Source organism: Halichoeres trimaculatus, unplaced genomic scaffold (assembly GCF_033239565.1).
Source record: "Halichoeres trimaculatus isolate MK-OKI-2021-1 unplaced genomic scaffold, fHalTri1.1 fHalTri1_scaffold_6, whole genome shotgun sequence".
Lineage (NCBI taxonomy): Eukaryota > Metazoa > Chordata > Actinopteri > Labriformes > Labridae > Halichoeres > Halichoeres trimaculatus.
In genome coordinates, this window is record NW_027437184.1 from 15689255 (window position 1) to 15700414 (window position 11160).

At 41.3% G+C, this 11160-nt stretch overlaps 1 protein-coding gene across 1 annotated transcript; it reads right to left on the reverse strand.

Moving 5' to 3' along the window:
* Positions 1-793: 793 nt before the first annotated feature.
* On the reverse strand, positions 794-10083 carry gnb2 (guanine nucleotide binding protein (G protein), beta polypeptide 2). Its single transcript, XM_074672252.1, has 10 exons — positions 9379-10083; positions 7106-7185; positions 6968-7006; positions 6526-6632; positions 5195-5258; positions 4800-4962; positions 3858-3924; positions 3567-3768; positions 2429-2645; positions 794-1197 (listed from the first exon to the last, which is right to left on the reverse strand). Exons 2-10 carry the CDS (start codon positions 7160-7162, stop codon positions 1091-1093), a joined length of 1023 nt encoding a protein of 340 aa, XP_074528353.1. The 5' UTR covers positions 7163-7185; positions 9379-10083; the 3' UTR covers positions 794-1090.
* Positions 10084-11160: the final 1077 nt, after the last annotated feature.

Here is an 11160-nt window from a genome sequence, read left to right on the forward strand (position 1 = left end):
CTTAACTTAGCTTCTTCAATATTCTCTATTAATAATCCTTAAAGTGTATCTGAGGCACACAGGGAAAACATGAATAAAATAAGTAGAAAAAAAACTGAAGAGCAGATGTACTGTACTGTATGTCTGGGGTATATATCTATAAAAACACTGACTTTGAGACGTTTGGAGCCAGTTCAAACAGGAGCTGATATTTCCCCCAGACTGTGCGGGGGTCAGCTCGGCTCGTCTGTCAGTGGTTGTTTGTTTTCTGTATTCATGAAATCACATGATTCTCTGCCACCACCACTGTTCCTCCTTCACATTAGCGTCACTGAAATACGTAAGGGTACCAAGAAAATACGCAGGAAAATTTTGTCTGAAGCGCATTTTAGACTTCATTGTAAACAAAGACAGAATTGTCCTGTAATGTCTCTCCTCCGTTTAACTCGAGGAGGAGTACTTCTCAGGAAAAAAAAAGTGTGTCCATGTGTGTGTGTCTGTCTTTGTGTGTGTGTGTGTGTGTCTGTCTGTCTTTGTGTGTGTGAGGAAGAGAATGGGCGTGTTACATGTGTTAAAAGGCTTCGGGTAAAAAGTGGCATGTGTTTTTATTCGAGCAGCTGAAGATCCAACTTTATTTGGTCGCTTTTTTACATTTTACAAATATGTGTGCATGTGTGTGACAACTCATTCCTTAATCTGTTTGTGTGCGTGCGTGTGTGTGTGTGAGTGTGTGTGAGAGACTATCGCCTTGCTGCTGTGCACACATCAGCTGAAGGAATCGTGACGTGTTCAGGGCATGTTGTGTACAGTGTGATGTGTTTCTGTGTGTGTGTGTGTGTGTGTGTGTGTGTGTGTGTGTGTGTGTGTGTGTGTGTGTGTGTGTGTGTGTGTGTGTGTGTGTGTGTGTGTGTAAACTCATACCTAAGTCATACATATTATGTACAGTAAAATGCTGCAGTTTGAATCTTACATACAGTGAATACAGGGTGCAAACTGTGTCCCAAGCCGTGGGAGCGGTGCCTGTTTGTTGAACATGTGCGTGCATGTCGGTGTGTGTGTCTGTGTGTGTGTTTCTGTGTGTGTTGTTGGTGGGGGGGGGTATGTGCATGGCTCAATTCCAGATCTTAAGGAAGCTGTCCCAGGACCCAGTGCACACTGCCATGCCGTCATCTGTCACACCCAGACAGCTCACACGATTGTCATGGCCAGCCAGGACTCCTGCAGGAGAAATGAGGAGAAACAAAAGGAGACTTGTTGCTGAAAAATGTTTTGCACTCTTGATCAAGCTGGATCTTTAAAAACACTCACAGAACAAAGGCACCTAGTGTTCTTTAATGTTTTTACTTTTAACAGGCTGGGCTGTTTGACCCACTTTTATCTCTTTAAAATGAAGCTTGAGGATTGTGAATTCACTGATAAGTCAGACATGAAGCTGCAGTTTGAAACAGTCAAACTTACAATTTAATCCTATGTTTTGCAGGTACAGCCCACCTTTTCCCCAACACAAATTGCCATTTATTTGTGTAGAATGAGACTGACAACCCTAGAAACATAATTTTTAATTACCAAGGTTCTTTAATCTTACTTTGTCAAATGTTGGATGATTTATTTGTTTCCATTTTAAATCAACTCAAAACCCTGAAAGCATATTTTCATCTTGTTAGAAGATGAAAAAAGGGAGACTTGGTCTTGATTTAAAAAAGTCCCAAATATAAAAACAAAATCCTGATAATAAACCATAATCATGAGGAAAGTGGTGGAAATAATGGGAGAGTAAAGCAAAACTTTGAGGCAAGAAGTCAAAGTCGTGAGAGGAAAAGTGGAAATATGAAAAATTGGGTTGAAATGGTGAAATAAAGCATTACTCTTTCACCTAAATCATTATGATCTACTAATTTCAGTTTGACTTTTGGATTTTTTTTCCTTTTAAGCCAAATTCAAAAACCTGGAGGATGGGCTTCCTTCACTGCCCTATCTGTTGAATAAAAAACTTTCTAACCACAAAGTGCTCATAAGTTACTTGGGAAATGAGTTAAAGAGCAGATAGTTCAATTGTAAACCTGTTCATTTACATAAAAGAAATATACTTTCATTCAACTTTAGGTGGTTGATGAGCCTCAGAAAGAATTTGAATACTGGCATCTTATAATGCATCTGGTGCAAAAAAAAAACACGGGCAAAGAACACCAAAGAGTCCTGTGTGTTAATCTTTCCCTTTTTAGTAAGAAAAATATGAATTTGAAGCACACAGACCAAAGAACCTAGAGTAAACTAGCTTTTAAGGTTGGAGACCACAAAAACTGCAGGAGACTAAAGAAATGTAAAAGACTTCTAGCGTCTCAATGAAATACTGTCATTAATAATTCATCCTCACTTCATTGTCAGATTGAACCTTCTAAAACTGACTTCAAAGCATCAGACCATCACAGCGCTCTGTGGTCACACCCACCTGCTCTGTCTCCCTTCATGGAGTCCCAGATGTTGCAGTTGAAGTCATCATAACCAGCAAGCAACAGGCGGCCAGAGCGTGAGAAAGCCACAGAGGTAATGCCACAGATGATGTTGTCATGGCAATAGAGGCTGAGCTCCTGGTCTGCACGCAGGTCAAACAGCCTGCAGGTGGCGTCGTCGGAGCCTGTGGCGAAGGCGCTGCCATTGGGAAAGAACTGAGGAGGAGCACAGGAAGAAGAATGAGGAACAGGAAGTGTGGGTGAAAACTGCCTTCAGAGAGATAGAGGGAAGGAAACACACAAATGCCTCACTCCTCAGTGACTGTACATGAGAAGATTAAGATAAAACATAGAAAGTGACACCTAGGACAACATTAGGTAACCTGTTCTGACATCACTCTGGACTCCAACATGAGAAGGTCTCATCTGGGGTCTGGACTGCTGGCGGATGTTCAGATATGGTGTTAATTGATAATCTTGTTAATCCTCTAGCATACTCCTGGGTTAAATCCCTCCCAAAGCCGGAGACAAGACAGAGGGTGACGTCACGCAGACAAATCCTGGAGCTGCTCTGGTGATAGAGTATTATAAAGACCACTGAAGTGCTGGAACCAGTGGCACTTTTTTGAGCTTCAAATATCTGTTTTTACTCTGATGTTTAATGTCCACATGTCTTGCCTTAATAGTTTTTCATTGAACTTCATCACAGGGCAATAAGGTGGCATACTAAAAGAAATTTCGCAAAAACAATAACATACAAAACTGAAAACCATAGAAATCCCTGAGCTCTGTCTAAAATATACCAGTTAAGTAGTTTATTCTTTTAATGCATTTATTCTTTATGTCTGGGTGATGGTCTCTTAAAGGGCACTTAAAAAACAGTCAAATCAATGCTGCAGAGACAGAGTGATGTTTTCTAGCCTTGAAATCCAGATTACAACTCCAAAACCTTGTTATCAGAACCCTCCCAACCAGCACTCCTTATATTCACATCTTCAAAAGCGTATTAATATCTACACGTTTGGGCAGGCTGGGTGGAAACCTACAGACTCTCAGGTTTCATATATTAACAAATAACTTCCAATTGCATGACCTGTAGTATAATTACAAGGCCTGCATTGCCCTGAGCACACTCACACAGACGGCGTTGATGTCTGACTCGTGGCCCGTGAAGGTCTGCCGACACATGCTGTCTCTGATGTCCCACAGTTTGACAGAGGCGTCACAGGCTCCTGACACGAAGGTGCGGAAGTCAGGAGACAGGGACAGACTCATGACGTCACCGCTGTGGCCGGAGAAGACTGTGGTCTGCTGACTTGTCTCAATGTCCCACAGTGCACTGGGGCAGAGAGTATGGAGTAAAAAGACTGATGAGCTTAGGAAAGGACATTTGAACTGAATATTCATATTGTGACCTGCGAGACTCACCATGTGGTGTCTCCAGAACTCGTGATGATTTGATTGTCATCAATGAAGCGGCAACATGACAGGTAACCTGAGAGAGGAGAAGGTAACAGTAAATGATATAATGAATGGGCTGTCAAAGGTAACAATTTATTTCAAATAAATTATTTATTATTTAACTGCATGCTATTTTGCCACAGTATCTTGCAAGCTAAGTCTCCCTCCTTTTCTCTGCACTTAGGACAGCAAGGAACTTCACTTCTCAACTTTAAACGACCCTTTAAGGACTTCCAGACAGCTCAATTGAAAAAACAGCAATAAAATTTATTTTGTGTTAAAAAAAAGAAATGTTCACCTAAAGGGTTGCTAAACTGACTTAGAGCTACCACCTATGAACTAAGCATGCAGGTGCAACTGCATCACAAAAGCCAGCAGCACTATTTCAGAATCCACAAACTTGTAGATGTAACCAAATCAAATATGTTAGCTACAGCTCTTGCTAAATGGGTGTCAACATACATCAGACCTTTGGACCCTGAGGGAGAGTTAAGTCTAAGGGACATCCTCATCACCACAGGAGACAACTTCACAAACTTCACCTTTGTCTCCAAAGAACGGCAACTAAAAACTGCCTAACCATTCTTTATTTGTCTTAAAATGCTAAAAAGAAATAGTTTTAATCATCTTAAAGGAAATAAAATCATCATGTCTATTGAAGGAGCAGTGATAAACGCAAAGCATTCAGCAGCACCTAGCTACAGTCTCAAAGATGAGAGTTGATGTCTCAGCTCATTAAGACTGTGTTGCCCTGCGATTAATTAACCATGTAAATGAAATCTTTATTGTTCAGAGGTTTGGGAGCTGAGCTTTCCCACGAGACAGGCGACTGAAGCTTATCTGAAATGTGTCCTAGGTGGGACTCCCGGGAAGACTCAAATAGAAGTCTGATGTGCAGGGTCCTCTAACCTGTGTGGCCAGGTAGTTCCCTGCTGACCCTGACGTTGCCTTCACGTGTCTTCAAGCAGTAGATGGAGCAAATGTTGTCCAGGCCCCCGCAGGCTACGTAGTTCCCAGAGGGAGCATACGCACAGGTCATCACCCAGGACGAGCGCAGAGGGATGGCATGGATCTAAAAAAGGACAGGTATTCGGAAATGAACCACAATTAACCTTTGGAATAAGAAGGGACCTAATGTAAAGGCTAAATGAGGAGCTAAAATGGGACCGTTTGATGTTAAAAACCGGATGCTAATGCTACAACACAACCGACAACTTAAGAGAATTTACAGTTAGTTTTTTAGGTTAGACGGGTAAAATGTGACTATTTCTACAATTGAAGACTTTATGAGAAGCTTCCTTTACCTTGTTAGTAGTATAGCTGTCCCACACGATCAACTTTCCATCCTGAGAGGCACTAACCAGAAGCCTGTCAGGAAAAACAATTACAAATTTAAAACCTTAACGTGTCTGTCTTAGACAAAATATGTTGCCGACACAACTCGAGTTGTGCAAAAATCTTTAGCAAGGCCTTTTTCCAGGTATTTAAAAAAGCACACACCTGTTAAACAACAGGCATAACTACATTCATCCTTTTTGAGTCTACAGTTCCGACACAGATTGATATGTAGAAGAAATAATGTAAAATCATGTACACCAACTTACTTTTGAGTGCTAGCACGGTGACATTTTTTAATTAGTGATACACACGAATGGAACTGATACTGATCAGAAAAACAAAGTATTGGACAGATAACATTTTAGCCCAGATACCGCTCATCAAAAAAACTCTTAACGTTTCTTTCCCTGTGCACCATGAACACCTGTATCCATATAGTGTAATGTGGAGCACCCATTGGCAACTCTTTTCCCTCCCTGCAGTCAATATTCACAAATCATGATCCATCCACATCACCAAAAAGAGGGGATTTTCTTCTGTCCGGTAGGGGTGCGCTGAGAAAAATTAACATATAATTATTCACTATCGAAAGCAAAAATTGAACATATCATATTTTTACGTGTGTCTATCACAATATTATTAATCTGCAGGTGAACAAACAGGTTTCTCGGCTGATAGAAAACAGGAAGGAAAGGGGTTTGAAGTTATACGGAGAAGACTTATTGTTTAAATTAAACTCTGGGCCGTTGATACGGACCATAAACAATGTTGTCCATCAGGGTGCTCAGTGTAAAAGAGAAACTTTTGTAACATCCTAGTTTTTGTTGTTTTGTTAGTTCTTATTTACTGTTATAGTCGTTCAGTATATAAACGCAAGGGGTCAGAGCAGCTGGCAGGTGTACAACACAGACACGCGTTTAGCCATTTAAATTGCAAACCGCAGCCTTTTGTGCGATTATAGTTGCACGGTCCCAAAACGCGATTGCAATTTAATTTATGGTGCAGCACATCTTTGAATCATGTGTCTTCAACCAAAGTCAGGTAAGAACTGGAAAGTAACAGATTTAAGTACACTTCTCCTTTGGCTCAAAAATCTTGTCATAACTCTTCAGCACACTCTTCATCAAAGTGTAATTGATTTTTCCATGAAGGATTGATGTTGAATAGAGCCAAATTGTTCAGATGACAGCTTCAAAATGTTTATGAGACACTTCAGGTGAAAGTGTAACCTTACTTTATGGAGCACTGAACCAACAGCGACATGTTTAGAGAAGATGAAATTTTTGGGACAACTCACCTTGAGTCTGTACCCCAGTGCATGGCGTAGATCTTAGCAAGGTGGCCCCTGAGGGTGCGTCTTGTCCGCATCTGAATCCTCCCCACAGGATCCAGACCAGCAGTTATCTGGGTTAGAGCAGAGAGAGGGATCAAACACGAAATCACTATCTTACTGAGCATGTTTTCTGAGAATGTTAAATAAAGCTGCTATTGAACACGAGGATGAAATAAGCTGAGATGTTGAAAGGTTTTCATTAATAACTGCCCTTTACTCCTTCTCTTTCTGTATGTAGTCTAACTGACTGGTAGCCTTGAATGTTGTTTGGCACGTTTCTATTTTTATGGTCTTTCGTTGGTCACTTTTCTAAAAAACTTACTACCAGAAGAACCATCTAAAATGTAGAACCAAGAAGACTCTCATTATGTCCATAAACTCTTGAAGAGTCTTCGTTGGCTCTTACCTGTGTCAGAGTTGAATCTCCACATGCTTTCCTGGCATCCTGATAAAGACAGAATTACAGGTTGTAAAACAAATACATTATACAACTGGTAAAATGCATTAGCATTAGCATGCTAAGGGGTAAAAAGTAAAGACTTACTCTGATCTGGTTCCTCAGCTGCTCGGCCTCCTGACGAAGCTGCTCCAGCTCACTCATTTTCAATCTGTCCTAGCAGTCACCTGTGCAATGACCAGATGTGGATTTAAGCATCATCTCAAAATGCATAAAAGTAGCTACTGATGTATGTCAGTGAAGCCAGGTGGGATTAGCATACTCTCATGCCTCCCATAATCCGGTTATCCGGGAATCTGCTTTTATCAAAAATGACTCAATTAAGTCAAATACCTTCCTTCCAAATACTGTTTGTTTCAGATTCATGAGAGAAATGATAAAACAAACACACATTAATCTCTAAGATTTACTGAACACGAACAGTGAGAGAAAAACCTTGTAATCTGTTTATGCCGGTGCAACCATGCCTGGTTTTACAGAGAATAATCTGTAATGACTAAGCCGCTAGGGAGCAGCCAGCATTGCAACCAGGCAGCAACAGATACTGAGCGAACACTCCCTTTAAAAGCAGAGGCAACTTGTTACTCCATAAACTGACAGCAGGTTGTGTGTGTGTGAAGTCAAAACCAGAGCTCACACACTGACATCTTTATGGTTCTCTGTCTGTCTGAATCACTCTGGCTCCAAAGATTTGCATAGCATGTAAATATGCCAAAAACGGGCAGCAGATCCTTTAGCTGTGGGCCAACCAGGGTCACTCTCTTACACACACACACACACACACACACACACACACACACACACACACACACACACACACACACACACACAGTGCATCACATCACGCCCTTAGTAGGAAGCAGCATTTCCTGTAACTGTCACAGTTACACATTCAAAGAGGGAGCTTCTATTTGCATTTGAGAGGCAATTCAAACCCGCGATAACGCTCAACAGCAAACACATCAAACATGCATACAGTGCACGCCACAGAGGAAGAGCAATTAGCTACAGTAGGTCACTGTTCCCTGGAGGGACCTGCGACCAGATGGATCACACCGCACTAATGGAGGCCAAAAGGGGTGTATCATCGTGGGTCTCAGTCTCCTGGCACAGCTGCTCATTTAGCCAACGATGAGCAGAGAATAGAGGGGTTTGAGACATCGGAGATCAGGTCTGGATGGGGGCTGCCAGGTGCCTGAATGCATCTTTGAATATGTGCACTGGAGTTGTTCTGATACTTCTGCTGAAAGCAGCACTGAGATTAAGCACATATTGCATCAGAAAGTGATAAATGCAGAAATTAAAATGATCAAGCATTCAAATGTGTTACAGGTAGCAGTGAGTGTGCCAGCCAGGAAACCAACTGATGGCAGTAGTGCAGCTTTAGTAGAGTTAGATATCACCCAAAACTAACTAGATGTTATATATCAGAGCATTACCACAATGTTTGTAGTATCTTTCTTTAAAAGTTAGGGATCTTAATGTCATTTATAGAGCAGGCGCTACATATAAAGAGGCATCGGTCCTCAATGCATAGGCCACAGGTTTGGCTCCCAGATGCAGCACACTCTACCTATCACTCCAAGGCTGTCCTATCAAATACAGGCAAAAATAAGAAAAAGGTATCAAAGGACTCTGATATCAAGTGTGATACTGACTGGATCTTTCTTAAGAGGACCCCATATAACAAACTGATCCCACCTCCACTCATGCACTGTGTAGAAGCAGACAAGAGATACCCCCCTCCACCCCCCACTATGCTGATGCTGTTGAGGATTATTCAATGGACAATGTAACAGCGTCTGCAAATTTGAAGGAGTGTGTTTTTATGACACACAAAACTCAGAACAGAACAGGATACGAAGTGTAAGTGGCCCCACCCCTTTGGATGCACATCTGATGTGCAACTACACCGACATGGCACGGCTACAGCTGCAGCTGGAGGAGAGTCACAGCCCTATCAGCCTCCAATAACCGCATGTTTGACAAGAGTAAATGTTAAAGTCATAGAGGCTGCTCACTCCCTGGTTAACTAACAAACACAGGCAGGAAATAGAAGCCGCAGTAAGAGATATAAATTGAGTAGAAGCCGGATTCAGATGTCGGCTTTTATTTCTCTGTCTGCAGCAATGGGAGCTTCCTAAATGAGTAGACAGGGCCCATGAATGCAGGCTACATCACATATTGATCAGCTCAGACTGGCTGATGGAGGCCCTTTCAGCTCCAATAAAATGCGGACAGAGCTTGTTGAATTTAGTCAAAAAAAAGATGCCATGATTAGGCACATCATCACCCAGCCATCTTACACTCTGTAGGCTGGCCTACAGCTGCTGTCACTGCGTTTGATAATGGGCGGCTACCTGTTAATTCTCCCGATGATTTCGCTGCTTCTTTTCCGCCGTCAAAAGGACCGAAAGCCCTCCTGAAAAATCTCACGCAGGGTAGATCTAAATGTCTTTTACAGTCATTAAAAGCGAGCTGCAGCAGAAGAGGTCCACTTGTGTCACGATTGAGGCAAATCCTTCAGCAGCCAGGCAAACGGAGGAGGGCTCCACACATTTCCATTTTCTCTCTTCTTTAGTGGAGCTCCTTAAAGAGATGAAATCTGCTGCTCTGCTGCCGTTTCCTCTCCGAACAACCTCCTCTTTCTCGTCTGATGAGCTCACAGAAACATCCTCGTAAAGAAAAACACTATTTGGCCAAAAAAAAGCAGCTGTGTCCGGCCCGCATCAAAGACTGTCCATTAAACACTGTTGAGTCCGTTTTACTCCGATTCTGCTTCTCGTGACGTTATCCTCGCTTCCTTCCTCTCTTTGGTTTCCTCCTCCCTCCTCTGCCGACACTTCATAAGGACAGACGCCTCCGAGCCCACAATGAATTAGTGAGAGAGATGTGCAAAGCGCCCCATACAGAAAATAAGGACACTAAAATAGCAAAAAGCTGCAATGAATCAAGTCAACAGTGCCAAAAGTGTTACAAGTGGATTTGCTTACAGTTAAATGACAGGCTGCTACTCCCTCGCTCACTTTCCGCACGGTTCCTGTTTTTTAATATCATCACTGAGAATCAGGCTACCAGATCACGCGGTGAGCGCTTGCAGGAGGATCCTCAAATCCGGGCATAAAGCATGTGTCGACCACACCCATCTTTTAATTACTAATAAATCCCATGACCCCCCTCTGATCTGACCGCCCTGCAGGGTACATATCGTTTATACCCTGTTTGATGATCATCGGTGCAGAAGCAGATGCTACTACTGTATTCTTCAGAATTTTCTGACTGGATTCGATTTTTATTCATTTATTGTGCTTTTTTTTTTTTTTTTTTTTTTTTTTTTTTTTTTTTTTTTTTTTTTTTTTTTTTGCTTTGCATGATGCTAGGTAATGGAGAAAGTGCATGCTGCAATTTGTGCTGATTATCTCCCAGTAAAAAAAAAAAAAAAAAAAAAAAAAAAAAAAAAAAAAAGTAGTAGTACTTCAGATATTACGACCAGGTAGGGAAATCATAATTCAGTAACTAACACTGATGATCTGTAATCACCCTGTGCCTTTCATTTTGATTGGCTGGTTCAGATTATCTTTACTTGTAGGTGACTATTGTGGAAATTTGAACCATAAATCAGAATCTGAATCACAAAGATTGTTGTCATTGCATGCCACAACACACAATGCTGAGAGTACCAGCACCACTCCCTAAGGTGCTTTAAAACACACATACTAACAACACACACAATCAGAATAAGAACAAACTAATACTAATCATTATACATTAATGAAATCAGTCCAAGTGGATTACTGATTTAAAATGAACTATATTAAGCAGCACCTCTTAGAACACACGTTTCATTGTTTAGCTTTTTCTTTTATCATTATTAAAGACTCCTAAATGAGTAAAACTGCATACAACTGCAAATTTTCTAACGTCAAGGAAAAGTTATAAGATCAAAGCTATTGGTGGAAAAATTCAGCTTGCTACTAAATAGACAAATACTTATATATTGATATAACCAGACCATCTGTGACAAAACTGATGATTTCTATAGAAGTATTTTGTGCTATAACTGTTATAGGGATAGGCAGACATGGACAAACAGCTTATGTAGGCATTCTCTAAAGACACAAACTGATGTGTTGTGCTGTTTA

What these genes read in the sequence shown, in the direction of transcription:
- gnb2 (XM_074672252.1), bottom strand. Translation starts at nt 7,162, where the DNA reads ATGAGTGAGCTGGAGCAGCTTCGTCAGGAGGCCGAGCAGCTGAGGAAC. An exon ending in CACTGGGGTACAGACTCAAG is followed by an intron (nt 5,259 to 6,525) that starts GTGAGTTGTCCC and finishes TTTTCCTGACAG; the next exon opens with GCTTCTGGTTAGTGCCTCTC. An exon ending in AGTTCTGGAGACACCACATG is followed by an intron (nt 3,769 to 3,857) that starts GTGAGTCTCGCA and finishes TCTCTGCCCCAG; the next exon opens with TGCACTGTGGGACATTGAGA.